The sequence below is a fragment of the Cyprinus carpio genome, chromosome B18, assembly GCF_018340385.1.
Source record: "Cyprinus carpio isolate SPL01 chromosome B18, ASM1834038v1, whole genome shotgun sequence".
NCBI classification, from domain to species: Eukaryota; Metazoa; Chordata; class Actinopteri; order Cypriniformes; family Cyprinidae; genus Cyprinus; species Cyprinus carpio.
In genome coordinates, this window is record NC_056614.1 from 3,308,656 (window position 1) to 3,332,511 (window position 23,856).

Consider the following 23,856-nt stretch of genomic DNA (forward strand, 5'->3'; position numbering starts at 1 on the left):
CTGAGGCGCTGCACTAAGTGGCGCCCTCTTCTGGTCGCTCTGAGAACAACAGCAGTCGAGAGAGGGGGCGAGGACACAGAGGGACAGAGAAAGGGGGAGAGAAAGAAAGAAAAGAGCCTGTGCGTGTTCTCACAGGCGGAGTTTTGTTCTTGCGCACCGTTGGAATTCACTGTCTCTTTATTTTTTCCTCGGGATTTTTTTGAGGAGACCGAAGGAGCAAGAACGCGCCGTCAGCGAGCAGATGTTATAGCTGGTCTATCCCTGTTTCCAGCCTGACAATCGAGCGTATCATCTTCCAAAATGTGGCAGCCTGCGTCGGAGCGATTGCAGGTAAGATTAGACGTCTAATTTCTGTAAGAAACGCTTTTGTTTGTCTGTCGCTCATTTTGGAGACGCCGTGTGCAGGCCAGCCACCGGGCACACCAGCTTCTCATCCAGCAAACCCCATTCATCTGATAAACTGCTACACTGGCGCTGCGTGGCTCTTCAACTTTGTATCGCTGCTCCTGGCTGAAGCTCAGCGCGTCTGGACTGCAGCTGCGAGTCTGGTCGCAAAATACAGCTGAAGTTTTACAGTCCTTCTAAACCCTATCATGCCGTTCCAGACCCAAGGCCATTTCACAGCATTGGTGTGTCTGTCTGCTGTCTGTGAAATGGCTGGAGCGACGCTGTTGTGCTGGAAGTAACTGTGCCCCTGGCCTTGCTGAGGGTGCGTTCACACAGGACGCGTTCTTGCATTGCGTTTGCGCTGTTTTTAAGCATTCACGGAAGACCTGGAAATATGAAAGGGTTTCAAAATTGAATTTTTCAGGCATGGAAAAAGTCATAGAAATGATTAAAATGTGTAAAAGTCATGACTACTACAAAGTCACTGCTCAACACCAAAGAAGATTTGTTAGTTTAAAGCTGGCGTTCAGAAGAGTGCTACAATCCCACTAAAACTATCTTAAGTTTTTAGCTGGTCCACACTGGTCTTTAAAGGGACAGTGCACCCAAAAATGAAGATTCTGGCATGATTTACTCACTCTCCTGTCATTCCTAACTCATGAGACGTTTGTTCATCTTCGGAACACAAATGAGGATATTTTAATGAAATCTGAGAGATTTCTGTTCCTCCACTAACAGTCCACAGTCTTTTTTTACACTTTGAAGCGATTATAAAGAGATTGCTTAATTGATATGAATTGAACGCTCTAGTCCAACTTTTCTGAAGATAAATGATCGCTTTATATAATGACCAGATCCAGATTTAATTCAGTATAAACACTAATCAGTGCACACATCAGGAGCTCAAGCATGCTTGCTTGACTTGTGAGAACCAGTGAGGTTCATTCTCATGTGTTATGCAGCACGAGATTAAAAATAACTTCATTTGTGTTCTGAAGAGTCTTAGTGTTTGGAATGACTTGAGGGTGAATTAATGACAGAATTTCCATTTTTTTTGGGTGAACTATCCCTTTAACGGGTCATTAGCAGCATCAAACTAGCAACCAGCTGGTCATACCATAGCTTAAGATGGCCTTTGAAGCATGAAAGCTGGACAGCCAGCTAACAACCAGCTTTAACTAGATAATAACCAACTTGAACCGACAAGAAGCTTTGCAGAAGCTACCAGCTTGAAGTGAATTTTCATGGAGTGGTTATTTCCTATCCACACATCACAAATGGAAGGTCCATGGGAATTAGTTAAAAGGTGTGGGAATCCTGAAGTACACAGATGCAATACTTTGGTTGAGCCTTATATTTTTAAGTCGGAATGTCAATTTAAAACAGTTCAAGATGCCTGATAATATCTGAATGGCACCTCAGACTGGGTTTACACATACAGCACATCTGTTGACAAGCTGTGCGTCTTGTTTTTTTTTTTTTTTACAGTGTATCTTTGCAGGGAAGTGACACTGGCATCCAGTTTCTGTGCGGAATGTTTAGCCAGATTTCTCCAAGGATTCGAATTCATCCAGTTATAGAAGTCCAGCAGTTACCTGTAAATCTCCTTCAAATAAAAAAGAAACGTTCACGTCAAGTATTTTTATCTCCTGGGGTGCTGGGCTTCACGTCTCCACTGTTTGTAATATTATCCAGATGTGGAGCTGGATGGACTTTGCCAGATAAACTTGCACAATCTTTCCCCAGAGTTTGGCATGGCGACACTGATTAAATAGCATAGTAAACTCTTTTGAAAGCTGCTTTGACTGATTTGATCAACAAAATGTGCGGTTATGCGTAACAAAATCTTTGTATCAAACCACTATAAACCATTTAAAGCCATGTAACAACAGCCAGATTTTCCTTTTTTTGAGTTCATCACCGTTAAAACTTCAAACATAGCATTTCAGGAACATGTTTACTCCATTTTGATAATTAATAAATCTCGGTGTTAAAAGCATTCCGGGGGCCATTCCTGATGTTTTCTTACTATACATGTATGTACTTAAATAAATAATAATAGCGGAGCGCAGGGCACAAGGTAACGCGGGGGTTAGCTGTAACACATGTGGTTTGAATTTTTCCACACATGTTAGCATAACAAAATTTACAGTATTTATTAGTAACCATATCAACATCGTATAGAAACAAAATTTTGCGCCAAAATTCAAAAATCTTTTGACGATATCGCTGAACATTTATTTTACCATAGTAAAATTACGGCTTAAGTAAATTTTTCATCACAGTTTTTATTATTCATTTAAAATGAGACAAATCTGCTATTATTTTCATCTCCAATCTGTTATTTATCAGTTCAGATATTTTTTTTTTATGTTTTGATATCTAGCAGAAGACACTCACCAGTTTTAAATTCCAGTTGTGCAGATGGGGCACGTTGTAACACTGCGTTACAATGTGCTATTCTATGACATTAGCAATGTAATTTACACTATTGTCTTTAATGAATTTTAATAAGAAACAACTAGAAACAGGTGAATAAAGACTGACAGTCAATGATTAATGTTTAGAAATTATTATTTCAAGACATGGAAAGCATTTTTGCTCGTTTGTGTGGGTCATCCCAAGCATGGTTGCAATGTGTTCATTGTCAAACTCTAAAATCAGATTATTTTTTAAAAACGCCATGATTTTATTTGAAATTCTCTGAAATTTATTTATTTATTTATTTATTTTTTATTATTATCAAAATATTTTAGTTTGTCTTGTATATTTTTTTCATTCGATCAGATAACATTTTAAGCTGTAATATGGTCATGTTACAACGTGCCCCTCAGCTGTTACAATCTACCCCACCTACGGGGCATGTTGTGACATTTCACTTCCATTTTTTGAGGGTAAATAAAGAAAAAGGTATACACTGTAATTATGACACAAAGTGACATTTGTACTAGACAAGTGTAAAATTACTGTGGATAAAAAAATTATATTCTGAACCCCATGTGGATGTACACAAACTGAGAAAGGCAAAAAGTGTTACTTTGTGGCCCGCTCTCCCCTATATGCTATTATTTACATTGGTGTTCAAATTAATATTTCCTATGTAAAGTACAATATTGTAACTAATTAAACCACTGTAACAGCACTGTATCGCTTTTAAAAATAAAGGTTCATTATTGGTTTTGGTGGTTCCATGAAGAACCTTTAACATTCATGTGACCTTTAAGGTTCTTTATAGTGAAAAAAGGTTTTGTTTGTTTGTTTTTTTGGATAATTAAAATGATAATTAAAATTCTTCTCACCAAGAAAAATGGTTCTTTTGCGGCTTTACTGTGAAAACCAACTTATGAAACCTTTATTTTTAAGAGTCTTTGTACATAGTAATACATTTTAAGATGAGTACATAGTTAAAGACATGATGTAGGACTGCTTACATACAGTTGAGTTTTCTGCATCTGAAGTGAGCTCTTTCTAATCTCATAAAGACTGGATTTAGTAGGATTCAGTGAATTCCATGGGATGTATTAAGAGCATTACATCATGGAGATTTTAATGTAATGAGATTTATACCATCAAACACTACAATCAGATCTTATGTACAGTAACAGTAGGATATTATATCTCATATAGCTGAAGTATAATCAGCAATATGTCAGCCATAGTCAAAGAATAGTTTGACATCAAGAGGTTTGTCCTCTCACAGCGCTCCACCTAGCGTAACCACACTCTTTTGGATCTCAACTGGCCAGATCCATTGCTTTTTGAGTAGACCCTTGTGGTTCACTGACTTTGTGCAGACCAGCATTTACTTGTGTTTTCACACTTTGCTCATTTTGAAGTAAGACAGAGCAAGTTCTCACTTGGATCTGAGACAGCATGTAGTAAGTGTGGTTTAGTACTCTGATAAATGCAAAACTTCTCATGTTTATTAAAGGAATATTGCAACTTTAATAGAAGTTAAGCTCAGTTGACAAACTGTATGGTGCAATGTTCTTTTCCACATAAAATGATTTAGACTTTTTCTTTAACAAAACGATGAGGTTTCATGGAAGCACTTGCAATGGAAGGTGGTCAGTGGGGCCATTTTTTGGAGGATTTAAAAGCAGAATTGTAAAAATTATCATTTTAAAAATGTCCTTCCATACATGATCATGCACATACATAACTATTAGAAGAAGAATTATGTCGTCGTGGCATTAAAGTTCTAAAATTAGTATAAAAGGGAAAGGAGGTATGATTCGAAATTATGGCTCAAGTTGATTTATCTTAACTTGTAATAAATCCAGGATATTCTGGGTTGAAAACAAGTTGAAACACGCTTCACATCACTTCTGCATTGCTATCTATAATACAGAACGTTCTGCCCAGTGTTATCTAGTGTTACACAAACACACATTCTTAGCATCACAGATCAAGACATCGTTTCTCCGGAGCTGAGGGTCTCACTGTGATTTGAGCATAGTACATTCCCAATGTTGATTCCAAAGACCATACATGCATGGTTATACGACTGCCACCCTAGTGATGGCCAGTGGCCTGATGTTGCAATTAACAAAGGGACTTGCTGATTTTCTTACAATGCATTGAAACAAGATCTAATTCTCGAGCCCTCCGCACACAAACACTTGTGTGCACTGATTCTTTCCCAACGCACTTTTCTCAGAATGCACTGAAGCACTCTCAGTGTCCACTGCATGGTAACCATGACTACCGGCAGGCTCTCTCTTTGTGGCGTTTCTATGGTAACGGGCATCGCTGTGTTAATGGTGATGCTCAATCTCATTCTCGTCTCTCCCATTCTGTGATTTGGAACCGTTCTGCTGTACTCTGTGTTTTTGATTCTGAAACTCCATTTGAGCTCCAGAACTGACCTTTATCAAGCTATAATCAGGGCAACTGTAGGTGAACAATCAACCCCCCCCCCCATTCTATCCTATCATAAACATCCCATCGAGTGAGATGTTAACATCTCAGACTAGATCATTTAGTAAGTCGGTGATCTGAACATGACGTGCGGGTGAGTAAACATTGATAGAACTATCCCTTTAGATTTCACCGGTCATCAGTATGGCAGCCTAAGCTGGTCTCAGCAGGACTTGTAATTATGTTCAAATGACAAAAACAGCAGAAATTATGCCACCAATGCAAATCATACCCACGTTGATTTATGTCTGTACCTCAAAATACATTTTTATTTATTTCAACTGTTTGTTTCTCAGTTTTTTTTTTTTAAATATCTTTTGTGTTAACAGAAGAGAAGAAATTCATATTTTAGGGCAAGTAAATGACAGAATTTCCATTTTTGAGTGAACTATCCCTTTAAGAGCAATCACAACACAAAAACAGGTTTTATTATTTTATAATAGGGGTCTATCGATTTGTGTTTTTCAGGGCCGATAACGATTATTAAAGATCAAGTAGACCGATAACCAATAGACCAATGTTTTGAACCTATATATCTATCTGGTCTAAAAATTTAAATTAAGGTCAAAATAAGAATAAAGAGGAGTCTGACAAAAACTTTCTTTAAATGTTTTTAAATTATTTTATCTGCAAATTGGTTTTGAAAATGATCAATACCGTTAATCATAAAAATTCGTAATATCGGCACCGATAATTGGTCAACCTGTATTTTAGGGTAAAAACTGAAACAGTATATCCAGATTTTCTACACTTATTAAATGCAACAAGTTTAAAATGTCATGCCCTGTAACAATTTGGTTCATAAAGCCCCAAATCATAATTCAGAGCTAATTTTAAGTGCAAATAATTCCATTTTCAAGAGTTCAGCTATAAATACTAACATTTCGGTCACCATAATGTCTGATCCACAGGAAGTTAAATTCAAAATATCTAAGATCTGAGTTCAGTTGAGTTCAAATCTCAGAGAATAGCTCATCGGAGGTACCCTGAGTTTTGACTCTTAAATAACAGTGAATTTTCTAAAACACTGAGGTCTATCCGGAAAAGACGCCCATGGTAGCTGCTAATTCTTTGTCCCATTACAAAATTGCTTGTTGTAGAAATTTCCATCCCACCTTGTTCCAGTGTTTGTCATTATAAGTGAACTGAATTGAACCCACCTTCAAAGTTGAATCCAGTCTTTCTGTAGTGTGTTCGCATGGAGAGGAGAGATTTGAGTTTGGCATTTGTGTGAAGTATGTGTTTTTGGGTGTTCTTTAAAGGATTAATTGAGAGAACTGCAGTACAATACTGCCTTATTGCATTACTTGTTACAATGCAGAGTTTCCAAGAATATCATTTGGTTTGAGTGAGTGAGTGAGTGAGTATGTGTAGAGTGAGTTTGGGGGTAAACCACAGATATGTCTGTCGTTAGCTTTTCTAGTGTCTGGCAGGAATCTCTCACAGGGTTCACAGAGAGCTTATGGGTGGGTATGCGTGCGTGTGCAAATATGTCTGAGAAATATGTGAAAATGAATGCATTTACAGTTAACCAATGTATATTTTTATTTGTGAGTATGTGTGAGTGGTGCTTGTGCTACTTGACATTGATTGGTGTTTTTAGGAAGGTGGGTGGGGCCAGCATTGACTTTGAGGTTTTCCGCTGCCATTGGCATCTTCCCACGCCATTTTATCGAATATTTGTATCCAGTGCCAGCATGGGACCTCCTACGTGTCTGTCCTAACTTAGCCCTCACGGGTCCATGTGAAACGCAACACGGACCATCATAAAATTATATGCAATCTCCGACAGGCACCCTCACTGAATCTCACGAGCTTTGTCTGTACACACTCTTATTCTTAACCTACTATTGGCATATACCATCTCTGTGTGAAAGTCGGTTTTCAAATAGACCAATAAATCGCCTTTGGAGAGCAACTCACATTCTTCGCATCTCTCGCAAAGTTTTGTTGGGCACATTTTGAGCCAGTTGCCTGAGCTGCAAATGCCATGCGATTAATTTGTCTTTAAAGGATAACTCACCCAAAAATGAAAACTGTCATCAATTACTCACCCTTATGTCATTCCAAACCCGTAAGACCTTGTTCATCTTCGGCACACAAATGAAGATATTTTGGATGACATCTGAGAGCTTTCTGAAACTGCATAGGCAGCAACACAACTGACACGTTCAAGGCCCAGAGAGATAGTAAGGACATCGTTAAAATAGTCCATATGACATCAGTGGTTCAAACGTAATTTAAAGAACTTACGAGATTTTTGTACACAGAGTATACAAAAATAATGACTTTATTCAGTGATTTTCTTTTCTTCCGTGTCAGTCCTCGATATACATTCATGGCAGTACTATGATTCATGTGTGTGCATTCCTCTGCTTATAAACAAGGCGCAGCACAATCGGGTTCCTCTGTAATACTGACATGAAAGAGATTTTTTTTTTTGCATAAAGTCGTTATTTTTGTAGCTTCATAATATTACGGTTGAACCACTGATGTCACATGGACTATTTTAACGATGTCCTTACTACTTTTCTGGGCCTTGAACATGGTAATTCCCTTGATGTCTATGCAGGGTCAGAAAGCTCTCGGATTTCATCAAAAATATCTTAATTTTGGTTTTGAGGGGTGAACAAAGGTCTTACAGGTTTGTAACGACCTGAGGATGAGTAATTAATTATGGGTGAACTATCCCTTTAATAGATTGCTGCAGTGACTAGGCCTATATATTTTTGTAGGCCAAGTTCATATCCCCCTGATTCTCTTGTTAAATACCTAGTAGGACTTTTGGATTGGCTTTTTGGATTATTGTGGAAAATGCGCTCTGTGGCCAAGAAAAGTTTATGATTCTTACAGGTTTTGTTCTTCATGACAATCTTCACAAAAACATTTTTTTATGAATTTTGAAGCCTGTATACAATCAGTGAAAAGCAAAATGTAGGCTATTTACTATTAAGTTTACTATTACTATTAAGGCGTGGAAATATCTTGAGCACAGACCATTGAGACATGAATGGAAAGTTCACGTTTGGACCAAACAGAAAACATTGCCTGAATCATTCTAATGGTGGCTACAAATGTCCCTGAAGATGAGTGGAGACGGCAAACTCATGGCTTTGTAGTTCAGTTGTGGAAGTCATTAAGCGAAAGCCTTTGGCAGCAGTGAAGGCCAAGAACAGTGTTTTGAATTGTTGCAGATATTGGCATGAAGACTGTTGCATTTAACTCAAAATATTCTGCAAAGACTCTGTTTATGTGTTTCTGACCTATATTTTCGAGACAAAATTGCTGAAAAATGTCGCCAGAAGTCAGCTAAATCTGAGTGCGGATGAAATATGAGGCTTGTCAGATGTAATCAAGCTGATAGCCGCCAGAGATCTGGCTGAACCGTTTCCATTGTCTCACTACCTCGCTAACTCACTCCAGCTCTCTAGTGTTTTTCTCTTTCTGTCTATGTCTGTGAGTGATATATGAATGAACAGAGACACTCCTGGTCTTGTTAAACCCATCATTGCAGGACAGACCCACAAACGCCTGTATAATGTGTTAAACATTGACACAGTTTAGTCCATCTCTCACCCACACACAGCAGACAAGTGGGCACACACATACATGGCTCACAGTTTAAATCTGACAAGTTTTCTACCTCCCCTTCCTGAATGCATATAGAAACATTGCATATTTTAATTGCATTTTATTTGATGCATGCTGTAGACCTCATAGAAGTATAGTGTTCCTTCTAGATATTTAGTCTACAAAAGTACTTTCAACGAATATTATTATGACTGGTAACTGCTGCTTATGCAACTTATTTTTTTTTAATGTAGGTTATATTTTTTCTATTGGTGACGTTCTGTGGTTCTGATGGAAAATTATATATTGTTTTTTTTTTTTAATGTATTTTGTTGTTTTTATGATAATAAGACAACATTACAACAACATTAGGCCACCCTTTTTCTCACTAGAGCATTTGTTTTTGACCTTTGTTTGTTTGGCACGAGTACTCATGTTAGTACTTGTGTTGATGACGCAAATGTGCCAAATAATGAACTCAAACTTGGATTCTGACCTAATGAAGAAAGCAAGTGTGAAATTTCCAAACCCTGTTCCCAGAGGCCCAACGTTAGTCCATATTTTGGATATCTCCATTATATGACAGCCATTTATTTTGATCTTGAAGCAACTACTGATGAACTGAGGAGTAAAATCCAGTGTATTTGATTAGGAACTTTTCAGAAGGGACATGCTTAAGAACCGTTGGCTTAATTTGTTGTTAGTGTGGCACTGTGCTGCAGATGTGACACTTAAGTTTGGTTAACGACAACAAACTCGGGGCATTAGTATAGTTCAGGTGTGGAAGTCATTAAGTGAAGCTCATTGACAGCAGTTTGGGCCAGGAAAATTGTTTTGAATTGTAGCAGATATTGGCAGACCTCAGCAGAGAGATAATGTAAGAAACATTTTGGAGATTTAAAATAAGTCTAGCGAAGCACTTTTGCATGCTCAGAGATGGAGGATATAGACCCCAGTCAGGTTAAATGTGAATGAATATGAGGCTGTGTGGAATAGAAACACAGTCTGCTGACAGTATGTTTTCATAATGAAATCAAATTGAAAAAATACATTAATTAACCCAAAGCTCTAATTATAAAATTAAAAAAATGCATACTGAATTATAAAGTAGAACTCTATTATAATCAATAAAACATTCAACACTGCAAGTTTACAGTTTCAATTCCATATATTTGTCTAAAAATAATTTAAATAGTTCACTAAAAACAGTTGTTTTAATTACTGCAACTGAATTTAGGCATCACAACATTGTAATAGACAATATGTAATATAGATTTCATTTTGAGATTTGCCGTTTGTTATTTATTAATGGTTATTTATTTAAAAATAAGGGAAATGAGCAGGTACAGTTAAATATCCAATGCGATGATTTTGTTTTTGCTGGGTCACATTGTTCTCATTATATGAAGCATCTTATAATAATAATTCTGAATCGTTGACAATGCTCTTTGGTTTGTTACTAAAGCTTCTTTTTGAAGCTCAGCTCCCGTGATGTTTCTTCAGAACTTGTTTTTGTTGGCCACTAAAAGCAGAACTGAAACTGTTCCTGTGGATCAGCCCAATGAAAACTTGCGTAAGCTACAGAAACGTGCATCCAGTGTTGATTTAAATGGAGAAAATGTGTGTCGAGGCTTCCTGAAATGAGGACTTTACTCTGAGAATGTCCTCCTGTTTCTCAGAAACTCTCTCTCTCTCTGGAGAGGAACCCTTCGCTCTGCAGGAGGTAAAGTTTGGAAAACAAGATCTTATTTCAGGAAGGGAAGTTTAAGGTCGACATACCAAAACTTTGACTTATCATTGTTTTAGAAGACAAATTTTATTATGACCCTGCGGAAATGCAGACCAATATGTTTTGGTAAACATTTGAGCACAAATAAAGAGCAGGACGTGACAGTGACATTCAGTTTTTCATGGAAGGCCTCCATTGCTCCTCCTCTGTGGTCTTCTGTTGAATAAGCTGTAAATAGATTCTTTTTGAGAGAGAGACAGACGTCTGTGTAATATCACACAAGTGTGCCATAAACTTTATGGAGTAACTTGGATGTTATGCGCAAACAGTTCATTCATCGGTCCAGATTGGTGAAGTGGTGTTTTATGAGTTTAAACAGAGGCACCTGTGAATCTGTGTTTGTTAAACATGTTCAAACTGCAGCCTAAACTGAGCTCTTCTCTTTTTCAGCATTTACAGACCATGCTAAAGACCAAACTCAACGTGCTGACGCTCTGGAAGGATCCGCTGCCTACAGTGATCTTTCATGAGCCAGAAGCCATCGAGCTGTGCTCCACCACACCTCATACGAAGAACCGCACACACACAGGATACAAGGTAAACAAGCTGTTGTGTTTAATGCTCAATGACAAATAAGAGCGTCTACAATAATGAAAAGGAGTTTTTTTTTTTTTAAATGTTGTTTAAAACACATGTGACAAGTTCCTAGAAATGTATGTTGTTGTCATGTACTTTTGAAAAACGTTGATACCATTTTCACAAGAAGTTTAAATTTATCGTCATGTGGTGCAACCAATCAAGTAATAAAGGAAATAACCTTTTTTAGTTATTCCTTGAATTCATGAGAGTGTAACATCTTATTATTTTTTTAATCAAAAAAAAAATATATATTTTTCTGTTTTTAGAAATACCATGAATTATTAATTTAAGATATAATATAATTATGTTTTTAGGGAATCGAACTGCATGACATGTTATTACCTGAACTAACCTTGATAAAATATCAAATATTTTAAATCAAATATTTTATTGACACACTGATGATGGGTCTTCTCTATAACATTATTTCCTGTATTATATTTTTTCTGCATCTTCTGCATATTGGTTGCACCAAATGATTTGGCAGGTAAAAGGTTTTCAAATTTTAACAAATAGTCAAGCAGTTTTGTTAAAATATTTTTAGCTGTTTATAAGTTATTCTTTTTAAGAATGTCATACTTTTAATGAGGCTTCTTTGTCGTGATCTCAGGATAGTTGAATCACCCTGATGCCCCCCCCCCCTTCATGTGTAAAGATGTAGATTTTTCATGCATATCTAACATTTTTTAACATTATTGAATAAATTAATAGATCTGAACATCACAATGAGCATCATGACCTGATTTTTAAATGTAAAAGAGATGCTCCACAATGACCCAAATAATCCTGAAGCCAACAAAGCTGGAATTCAGATTGAAGTGTGTTATTTTGTTCTGCAATGTTTTGAGTTTGGTCAGGACAACCTATTTGTCTACTGGGAAAACAATATTTTTTGAAGTTCCACTAGTAGTGTACAAATGACACACTTCACATAAAAAAAATTAAAATAAAAAACGTGTCCCTGCATTTGGCCGCATTCATGTATTAGTGTTGCTCCACCTGTCCTTGTAGAATATTGTAGAGTCACATGCATGTATTGAGAGAGAGAACAGCCGAATAATACATCAGCTAAAAATACAGAAAATCTCTCAAGGATATCAGCCTACTAAAGAAGCTGCGATGGTGTTGCCATGGAAACCTCAGCATCCATTCATGGCAAAATGCTGGCTAAGACAAACACAGAGCATCTCTGTCTGTCTGTTTCTTTGTCATGTTTCTTCCACCTCACTAGTGTTTCTCGTTCTTTCTCTTGAAAGCTGTAGAGCCCCCATAATTTATGCCACATTTCTAACATTAAGGAATGCACTGTGGGCACATATTTGCACTCAGTTGAAACATTTCACATATTTTCATCTGTGCATTTTAACATGGACCTCAGAGAATATAAAGCATCTGGTCTGCCCTAAACACACTCACTCACACTCCACCACAAGCATTTCTACATTTTTGGGTGTAGACCGGTTTTATAATGATTTGCATGTTTCTTCAAGATGGCAGAGGCCGTTTTAACCGATGTCTGACCACGTGTTGTTGCATGAGAGTAGCTGTTTGAGAGGGTTAGTGATAGAAAGACAGAACCACCTAATCATCCATTGAGGCCCTTTGATTATGTAACAACTCAACAAAGCTAGCCTATATGCTGTTTCCATGGCGATCATCCCCGCTCTCTCTCTGTGTGTGTGTGTTTTATACACACACACTCCTGTGCTCACTTCTCACTAGGCATACATGAAATGCCTGCTCTTGTTTAAACCAGTGTTATTTTAGTATCATTGAGATGCTATTGTAGTTTTATTAACAGTTTGAATTTTTTTTTTTTTTAATTTTAGTTAATGTTTTGGTAACTTAAACTTTAACTAGTAAATGTCTGTATAGATTTCATTCTTGTTTTAATTTAACTTGAGTTATTGTAATGCATAAAATTAAACTACATTAAAATTCTAAATGTTGCTTTGGCAACTAGCTGAAATAAAATTATTTTCAGTCTAGGATTTTTTTGTGTGTGTGTGTGTTTTCTGTTTTTATTTTAATTGTAAAGTTTTGGTCATTTTGTTGTTTCTTTGTTTCTGTGTTTTTTTTTGTTTTTTTTTTTTAATAATATTTCAAATTATTTTTTGTTTTGGTTTGGTTTTATTTTCAATTTTAAAGTTTTAGTATTTTTGTTTTTTGTTGATTTGATCAGGGTCAGTTTTATACCTGAAACAGTTTTATTTATATAATTTAGAATTTTTTTAAATTGTATTAATTCTTCAGTTTGACTTATTTTTGTGCATGAAGATAAACAAAATGAAAATGAGAAATGTTGTATCTAAAATAAAATAAGTTAAAGTTCATATATACATAGTTTAAGTAACTTTTTTTTTTTTTATAATCCCGGTTTCAACCCATTTCTCGTTTCAGGATTTTGTTATTCCTGTCCTTAATTGTTCCCCGTCTCATTGAGATCGTACTCTGTTTTGTTTCTGCAGGGCCAGTGTGTGTGCAGACAGATGTGATTGAATGATGAATGTTTCCCATGAATGTGTGTGTTGTTGTGTCAGTAAATGTGGTTTCTGCATTGATCTCCTCATAACTCTGTGGGTTTGTGGAATTGGCTGTTCTTTGATCAGGGTCAAACATGGGTTTAAACTGTCACCACAATCCGCCATAAACACATTCTTCCTCTGCCCTGATGTCTCCGTCTTATTCTTTGAATTCCCATGAGATGAATATGCACTTTGAGAGATCCTAGATCCTGTTAAAGAAGCCATGAGGCTGAAGTAGACATTCTTAGACTTTAAAATGGCACTTATTGTGCATTCTGGGTACTTTTAGGGTACTGCTACACAAGTTTTGGTTGTTGGTCTGTGGAAGTTTGTGCTAGACAGACATCTTTGGCCTCTGCAGCGAGTCACTTTGTGTTTTCAGTGTCTCACGCCACGAGCGCCACGTTTTTAAAGCCAGCATTAAATAAAAATTTGCGGTATTTTCTAAATGTATGTTATTAGATCTTATTGAGAACAATTCAGCCATGCATTTTATTTTTATTATTTTTTTTTTCATTTTTAACTTCATAATGTTGAAAATCAAAATGTCATCTTTCAGTATAAACACTCACAAACAAAAACAAGCAATATTGATCTAAATGGGTTATATGACAATTTTGTCTGCTAACCATATTTTATTGATTTTTTATTTTAATTTGTGTTTGATATATATTACATTAATTGTAGTATTTTCAAATTTACAGACAAATAAACAGTCACAATCACAAGGCAGAACCAAACAAAAAAATAAAATAAGTTTTCGTTAAGGTTTTTTTTTTTTTTTTTTTTTTTACATTTAAATTTTTTTCTATTTTTGTATTTTCCGTTTTTATTTTAATAGTGAAGTTTTAGTTTTTGTGTTTTAATTTTTAGTTATTTAAGCGTTGGTGACACATGCATGATTTCTCCACCCATTTAATTGCTTAAACTCCACCTCTGCAATCTCACGTTCATCTGCCAGCACATTTAAGCACAACGCCCAGAAATCATGTTTCGTTCAATAATCCATAATAAAGACAATCACTTGCTTCACTCCTGAATGAATAAGCCGTTTAAACAAATGGGTTAAGTATATGATTCAATGACTCACTCGTTAAGACAGTAAATTGCCGCCACCTACTAACAGGTTTAGTTTTATATTTAAAAGTATCATTTCATTTTCTAAAATCATCTCATATTTCAGCATTCAAATATTATTTTTTAAAACTAATCCTAAAGCATTATGTTTGTAAGTTGTATATAAGAGCCTATAATGTCTTTATTTGAATTGATTTAATTAATTAAATGTAAGAATTTGACATAAACGATGCATACATCTAATGAAGTTATTTTAAGAAATGCCCCATAATGGTAAAAATTTATAATCAACAATGTAATAATCAACAAAAACATGTCAGTGTTGACTGACTTAAACGGAGTTGATCAGCAAGATTCTCTTCAAACTGTTTCTGTGCTGTCACAGAGAAAACGGACTCTAGAAGATGATATTCATGCAAATGTTGCGAAAGCACCCCATGTGGCGACTCTGAGAATGCGACACACGTTTGTCCAGCATTATGTTTTGAGTTCTGACAAATTTCAAAATATAGTGACGCACGAAATTTGCTTGTGTAGCTATTAGCATCCGTGTTCACGCACCTGTGTAGAGAATGTGTCTGGACTTCAGCAGTGTAGCAACACTTAGAGCGGGTGACTCATAGCATGTGTGTGTTTGTAGCAACTCTTCATTTACATGCTTTTTTGTGAGAATGTGTTTGGTGAGAGTATATTTCTGTGTATGTCGGTGCTGTATGTTTGGAAAAGCCTTCATTATGAAAGATTCATTCTGTGAGCTCAGCGTGTACAAAGTCTGTTCTGTGTGCTGTTTACACACACACACACACACACACACACACACACACACACACACACATATATTCTGTTAACAAACATAGTGACCCCCCCCCCCCCACACACACACACACACACAGACCAAATAAAGTCATCACTTTCCCTCAGAACAAACTTTCTATGGCTTACGCACACAAACACACTCTTTCAAATACACACATGTGAGAGTGTTCCGTGTATATGACTGTGTGCACATACCATCATACAGCTGTGTCGGGGGACACATGCGCCTCTCATTCTGGAATCATTAACGTTCCGCTCTGGAATTCTTAGCTGGTGAAAAATTATTTTTTTCTGAATTATGCATGGAGAGTCTAGAGCACCAGATAGATTGTTATTCGTCACGCTGCCACCTGCTGGACACAAGAGTCACCAGCAGAGCAACTGTGTGCTGGAAATATTTGTTGTTTTTTGACTGATTTATATATTTATATACAAAGTAGTACTGAGTGATGTATTGTGATGTGATACATTTGCAAAATTTTAAAACATGTTTCATGATTTTAAGCGTATTTTTATTTAGCAATTTAGTTTCCCAAAGAAGGTTTACCACCTTGGATTTCATAAGAAAATTTTTTATTTAAGGCATAAATTATGCAGTTGTATATATTATTTTAATTAAATTTAATTTTATTTTTGTTGTTAAGCTGTTTGAAAGTATTGTATTGAATTTTACCTCAGACAGTCAATGAGTTTGATTTATATATATATATATATATATATATATAAAATCATATATGTATATCATGTATATAAAACACACACACACTCACACTCACACTCACACTCTCACTCTCTCACACACACACTCACTCACACACACACACACACACACACACACACACACACACACGCACACACAAAGATGCATAAAAACTCTGGCCAGCAAAATGATTTGTCCCAAAATTCCATTAAATGCTCACAAATTCCCCCAAAAATCTCATTCAAAAATATCAATTGAAACCAAAGTTTAACAGACCAGATAACAAACATTTAAATGAAGAGCAACTACATTTGACTACAAATTGTAAAGAAATGTTTTTTTTTCCCTTTGGAATGACCTTCACCAATGAATTGTTCACAGTAAGACCATTTTTTTTTTATTAAATAAAACTAAAATCAAATCAAAATGAGGAACTTTTCAAAACTATACTATCCCAGACAGATTTGTGACCAGTTAATTTACTTTCTTTTTTTTTTTGGTACTGCTTGTGATTGAACTATTTATTTGTTTGAAAATACTACAGTAAATATAATATTAAAAATAAATTAAAATGTAAAAACATTTTAATAACAATTTGGTTTGCACACAAAATTGCAGTCCTATAAACCATGTAAATATATATTGCTTTGTACAGACAACAGCGACTGTTTGGTTGAAAAGAAAAAAAAAAAAATCACTCATAAATTATTTTTGTGTAAACACATGAATGTCGAGAATTTTTACTGAAAGGCTAAAAAATATTGAGATACGGCTATTTTTGGCTGTAACAGCCAGCCCTTGGTATAAAATACTAAACGAGTGAATCACACACATAGTGAGTAATTGTGGCCACATGTTGCATAACAGTACTGCACAAACAACATTGTTTCTCCATGTACTTTGTGTAGGTGTGTGCATGTGCTTCCACTGTGTGGATATACTACAACTTTTTTTTATAAGTAATTTTAGTTGATTTACAATCACAGGACACCATATTTTCTTGGTATTCCTATCCTGATATCAGCTTAATGAATTGCACAATATTTGCACTCACTCACTTTGAGCCCTGTGCACCAGAGATCTGCGAGAGCAGCTTTATTGTTGGAAGGCTCTCAGTTGCCTGTGGAGGTAAGAGGACGGAGAGGTGATGAGCGCTCTGTTGCTGTCTAGACTCTGTGGTGATGAGAGGCATCCATCTGCCTCAGTGTTTGATGATTTCTCACAGTTTACACCTGAGGTATACGCTCTCACACACACACACACACACACCCACCCAGGAACAGACATCATGATGTTCGTGTGAACAAACACACACTTTCTCAGAAAGACTGTAATCTGTCATGTTGCTGCTGAGGGAAACACACATCAAACACATGAGGAATGACTTGACGAAAGAGTGAGGATCAGGGATAGTATAGTTTTGAAAAGTTCATCGTTTTGATTTGATTTTAGTTTTATTTAATAAAAAAAATACTACTTAGTGATCTTACTGTGAACAATTCATTGGTGAAGGTCATTCCAAAGGAGAAAAAAATATTTCTTTAAAATTTGTAGTCAAATGTAGTTGCTCTTCATTTAAATGTTTGTTATCTGGTTTGTTAAACTTTGTGGTTTCACTTGATTTTTTATGAGTGAGATTTTTGGGGGGAGTTCGGGGCTATTTTATTGAATTTTGGGGCAAATCATTTTGCTGGCCAGAGTTTTTATGCATCTTTGTGTGTGTGTGTTATCTACACTACTGTTTGCACACTTAGAAAAATGTTTTTCTAAGAAATCACTTATGCTCATCATGGTTGCGTTTATTTGATAAAATTGTGAAATATTATTGCAATTTAAAATAGCTGTTTTCTATTTAAATCTATTGTAAAATATAATTTATTCCTGTGATGCAAAGCTGAATTTTCAGCATCACTGCTTTGGTCATTTCTGATTATTATCAGTGTTAAAACAGTTTTTGCTCCTTAATATTTTGTGAGATATTTTTTTTTTTTTTTTTTACATTATAAATGTCAATATAAATGATCAATTTTAATGTGTCCTTACTGAACAAAAGTATTAATTTCATATTGACCCTAAGCTTTTGAACAGTAGTCCGTACACATTTTTTCTTGTGGTGTGGTGTTTTGTGTTCATTTGCGATAAGGCTTAATGTTATCCATCAGGTATTGGGAAACACATATAGTGTTAGTCGTAGAGTAGTGAGGGTTGAATGTTTTCCAGCTCTTCCTCCAGAAGAGAACACTCATCCTCTCTCTCATTCTCTCTCTCTGATGTAAATGGCTTTCAGAAGAGAAGAGATATTACTGGCATTTCCGCTCCCTGCTCGCAGGAAGACCTCATCTTTCTGTTTCAGACACGAGAGAAAGAATGAGATTAAGAAAAACAAAACGCATCTGGAGTCGTGTTCATAAGAGGGATGACTCTGCATTCTGCTATGAAATTCTCTTAGCAAGTACAGCACAGATGTTCGAGCCCTTGCTTGTCTCCAAAGATTGTACAGTGTATAATGCAACAAAAATCGATTTTGTTTAATTGTATTCTTAAACGAGTTAAAGAAATGGGAGGAGAGACCATGGCCAAAATTAGACCTTGTGGTTGCAGACTAAACAAAGCGTCTGGAAGAGGAAAACAGACATAGTGTTTTTCTTCTGTACTTTCACATTTTCTTCCCAAACCTTTGCCAAAAGAACATGCATTCAAACACAACGAGATCAGGTATCCACAACTACTCATCATCACTGAAATCTTTTGCTTTTCTCTTAAAAAATCTCTCTATAGTTCTGGACCCAGTGATACATAAGAATGATGAAAGTGCAATATATATATATATATATATATATATATATATATATATATATATATATATATATATATATATATGTATATATATATATGTATGTATACACGGTACAAAATACATGTGCCACATTCATGGAAATGACTTTTATGTTTGTTTGTTTTTTATAATTTTGTTATGATTTAAAAACATGTGAAGCAGTGTAACCACCAAGTAACAAGAAACACATTTAATATTTGTAAAATCTTAATTATTGTTTGAAAAAATATGTGACAATGAAGACTGGAGTAATGACCAGTGACAATTCAGCTTTTAGTTTTTGTTTTCCAGCAGTTTTTTTTTTTTTTTTTCAAATATTAGTAGTATTTTATTAAAATGCGTTACTTAATTACTGTACATGGTATTCTTTTAAAGCAATATATAATAATATTAATTATAATATAATCATAATTATAATATAATTATTATATATTCTAATAATATTATAATTTTTTTCCCAAAAGTGTTTTGCTCTTTTTTTTTTTTTTTTTTTGGAAAAATACAATTGAATTGATAAATTGACCCAAACAAAGAGAACCTCATTTAATAGTTATAGTTTATAATTTATAGTTATAGTTTTATTTTTCCATTTTTTTTTATTGCAATTCCACAAAATGATTACTGAGCTGTAAATTATGTAAATGTCCTTCTATAATATCCATACTGTGTTTCTACCATTCACAGATATAACTAGGTGAAAACAAATACTAGTAAAAATTAATTATTTACAGTAATTAAAAAATGATAGATTAAACAAAAAAGGTAAACATATTCTCAGTATAACAAAATATATGAACACATTCAGTAACCAGTAAAGCAAAAATGTATATTGTTTTCAAAATATGAACTAGTTGTTTATTGTGTGACCAAATATTTATATTTCAATAAATCTTTCTTTGTGCATGCATGTGGGTGTTTGTCTGAATTTTTCTTTTTGTGTGTTTGCCTCTTACCAGGTGACCTACCTTGGCAAGGTGACGATTTCCGGCACTCACTTCCTGTCCGGCTGCACCGAGTCAGCTGTGGTGGGATTATGGGACACCAAGCGGACATCAGTGGCCCACGATGACTCCATCACCTCTAGCAACGGCATACTGGAAATCCGTCCGTTCCAGGTACGACTGCATCACCTGGACGGCCGGGGCGAGACCACGGTGGCCATGGACACCTTCCAGGTGGCTCGCATCGCGTACTGCACGGCGGATCACAACGTCAGCCCCAACGTCTTCGCCTGGATCTACCGGCAAATCAACGACGATCTGACCTTCCAGATGGACTGCCACGCCGTGGAGTGCGAGAGTAAACTGGAGGCCAAAAAACTGGCGCACTCCATGATGGAAGCCTTTAAGAAAACCTTCCACAGCATGCACAGCGACGGACGCATCCACAAGAGCAGCTCGTCCGACGAGTTCCCCGAAGAGGCCAGCACACCCGACGACGGCTGAGGGACCCCCGGGGCTTGGGAACGGCTCTTTACGTCTTTGTGCCATAATAGAATATGCAGAAAAATAACCACAACAAAAAGAGAACGCAAATGGAAATTCAAACCACAAACCAAGAAACTAGCCTGCCTTTTTTCCATCTCGGCTGCCAGACAGTTCGTGCCCGTTTTACTAAAGCATTCACACTCCCTCTTGAAAGCTGCTGGTTTTGATATGGCGCGTGTGAATTGGCAAGAACTCGTTACACGTTCACCTGTTATGTTACTTTCGTTTTGCTGATCAAAACCTTTGGACCTGGGAGTTCCTGATGTGCGTGCCGAAATCTTTTATGTCGTTTTTTAGATAACGCAGAGGTGTGTTTCCTCTGCTAAGTAGAGTTTTAGAGAGATAAAAAAGATATTTATGGCGGGCAGCCAGCCTAGGGCATTTCTTCACCTTTATCAGGCCATAGAAGTGTAATTATAGGGACCATGCATTGATTTCAGTTTTTCTTTTGTTTGTTTGTTTTTTAAGATACCAAAAGTCAGTGTGCGATCTAGGGTTTGTTTGTGCAGCTCATGAGCCTTTGATTAACTATGGAATGGGTTCTCTACTACAAGCTCAGCGTGCTTGTGTGTCCGGTGTAATGTAGTGCGTTTGTGTGCGTGAGGTGTTTTCCAACAAAAAATACTAGCGCTTTTGGGTTAAATGAGATTTTGAAAGCAAGACATTCCAGATGCATCTGTATCTTAAAGCCATAGTTCACCTAAAATGAATATGCTTTCATAATTTACTCAACATCATGTCGTTCCAAACCTGTATGAGCAAAAGAAGACATTTTGAAGAGTGTTGGTAACAAACAGTAGCGGTAGCCATCGACTTCCACAGTATAGAAAAAAATACTATTCAAGTCATTTGTTAAGTGCAGCTGTTTGGTTACCAACATTCCCCAAATGTTCTTCTTTTGTGTTAAACAGAATAAAGAGACTTTGCTTTTCATTTTTTAGTGAACTATTATTTCTTTAACTTCTGCACCATGCAGATTTAGCTCGGTTTGAAGTGGCTAAAGTGTGAGCTGTGCTTGATACATTGCTACGCTATTTATAGTAGACCTTTTTGATCCAAAATTTGACCGCACCTATTGTTCACGATCGTAAAAAGTTACTTGCGATAGGTGTTTTGAAACAATGCTTCTTGAAACTTTTTTTTTGTTGTTGTTTTCGAATCACTGTAAGAAACTCACTAAATCATGTGATTTCAGTAAATGAGGTTTGCGATGTCGAACTGTTTCGAAAAAAAATCAGATGCTGTGGATCTAGTGAAACTAATAATATTACTGAATTGCTTCTAATTGACCTAGATTGCCTAGCACCTGCCTAATGAAGCAAAAACAAGGACTACAAATTAATAAAACACATATTTCAAAGATCCTTCATATGTAATTATTTGTAGATTACCTTTAATAGATTACACTTTCATGAAAATATTTGCTGTTGGTTTATAAAAGGTGGTGTTATGCATGTTTGGGCTGAGGTTTTGTTACACTTACACCTCTTTGACCAGCAGGTGCCGCCAGGCTGTGGAGATTTTGTGTGTTCTGAAACAGTAAATGATTTTATGAAACAAATGATTCAGTTGATTCCGAGCTTCAAAAAGCGTTGTTTCTCCCATCGCGAACAGATCTTCTTATCTGTCCTTCGTTCACGTACAGGGTGTTGGGACGTCTTTCTGGTGGATTTGGAGAGAACTGTGTTACTGTTTTGTGCAGGGAGAGGGAGGACCCCAAAAGCAGAGCTGCCCCATAGAGTGCCTGTCTCTCCCCATGCTGAATGTATGAAGTCTCTTGTGCTGCAAGCGCTATATATGTACTGGTACTGAAAGCCTTTTTTGATTATTATTATTATTATTATTTTAGATTTTTTTTTTTTTTAAATATACATTTGTATCTGCAGGTAATTTGGAAGCTGTATAGTGGTTTAGAGTCACTCTTTGTACAAGAGCACATGTGCATGCGAGATTTTACACGTGGCTCCACTCACCTGTGAAAACCCTGTCATGGGATGATGGATTGTGGAGCATCGAGCAGATGAATAAACCGACTCTATTTTGAATTCCGATTTGGAATCGGATTCTAATTGGGATTTGGATTCTATTGGAGTGCATCTGGCAGTGACATTTATAAATCTAAAGAAATATATATAAAAGTTATATAGCTACAGTATATTTGAAAAAATAATAATTTGATAAGCTTGTGTAAATACAAATGTATCCATTTTTTTCTTCTTCTTTTAAATACTGCATTAAATGTTTGATATTTTGAATAAAGTGGCAAGCACCATTGAAGAAATCAGTATTACGGCCAGCTGTGAATTTGGCTCGGGAGCGGAGGGCAGCCTTCATTGTGAGTGATGAAATGTCAGAAGAGAATGAAGAAGAGTGTCTTGTTGTTGTTGTTGCTGTTTTTTAATTTGTAAAATTGCAGAAGAACATTCTCTCTACGTACATGTCTTAATGGCTCAGACTCGCTTTAATGTTTTGAAATGTTACCATATGTGTTTTTTATGCTGTAAAAAGATACAGTCATATATAAACTATTTACCAAGCTATGTTGTGGTTCTTCTCTGTTATTATTTACATATATTATCAGACTGTGGTGTATGGGTCAGGTTTTGTAATTAAATACTATATGTATGCAATTTAAACAAAATTAAATTATTCATATATAGGCCTATAAAGTAACTGAGATATGTGCCGCTAGTTGCACTTCCATTCTTAGTCAGTAGGTGGCGTCAGAGTCAAAAAACGTAATTTTTTTATATTATGCCACTATTTTTATTCTCATCTTGAACCTCTAGAAGGCGCTGCAGCATTGAAGAGTATAAAGGAAATGCGGTATTGAAATCATTCAAATTAACGATATACACCCGTACATATGATATGGCAGGCTATATACATGCTTATTAATTTCATCTCACAAGCTTGCTTTTATTTCTACTGACAGGACTTTTGTGATGGTGCCATATGTGTCAAATAAAAAATATGGGAAAAAAATCATTACGCAAGATAATTGTAGAATAAACAATTACTCGATATACTAAGAGTGTATTAATATATTATTAGTATACTAATATTTATGCACTCACAGCTTTATATAAGCAGCTCTCCCGAGTCAAACTGTCAGAAGTGAAGAGTGTGAATACAGTTTCGTGTCAGATTCGGTCATGTGTGAGATCGCT

At 35.9% G+C, this 23,856-nt stretch overlaps 1 protein-coding gene across 1 annotated transcript; it reads left to right on the forward strand.

Annotated features, from left to right (window-relative positions):
- The first annotated feature begins 52 nt into the window (after nt 1-52).
- LOC109061292 (PTB-containing, cubilin and LRP1-interacting protein-like) lies at nt 53-23,226 on the forward strand. The gene is made up of 3 exons (XM_042743484.1): nt 53-330; nt 11,057-11,203; nt 20,156-23,226. Exons 1-3 carry the CDS (start codon nt 301-303, stop codon nt 20,642-20,644), a joined length of 666 nt encoding a protein of 221 aa, XP_042599418.1. The 5' UTR covers nt 53-300; the 3' UTR covers nt 20,645-23,226.
- The last annotated feature ends 630 nt before the right edge of the window (nt 23,227-23,856 follow it).

What these genes read in the sequence shown, in the direction of transcription:
- LOC109061292 (XM_042743484.1), top strand. Translation starts at nt 301, where the DNA reads ATGTGGCAGCCTGCGTCGGAGCGATTGCAG. An exon ending in CTGCGTCGGAGCGATTGCAG is followed by an intron (nt 331 to 11,056) that starts GTAAGATTAGAC and finishes TCTCTTTTTCAG; the next exon opens with CATTTACAGACCATGCTAAA. An exon ending in GCACACACACAGGATACAAG is followed by an intron (nt 11,204 to 20,155) that starts GTAAACAAGCTG and finishes GCCTCTTACCAG; the next exon opens with GTGACCTACCTTGGCAAGGT.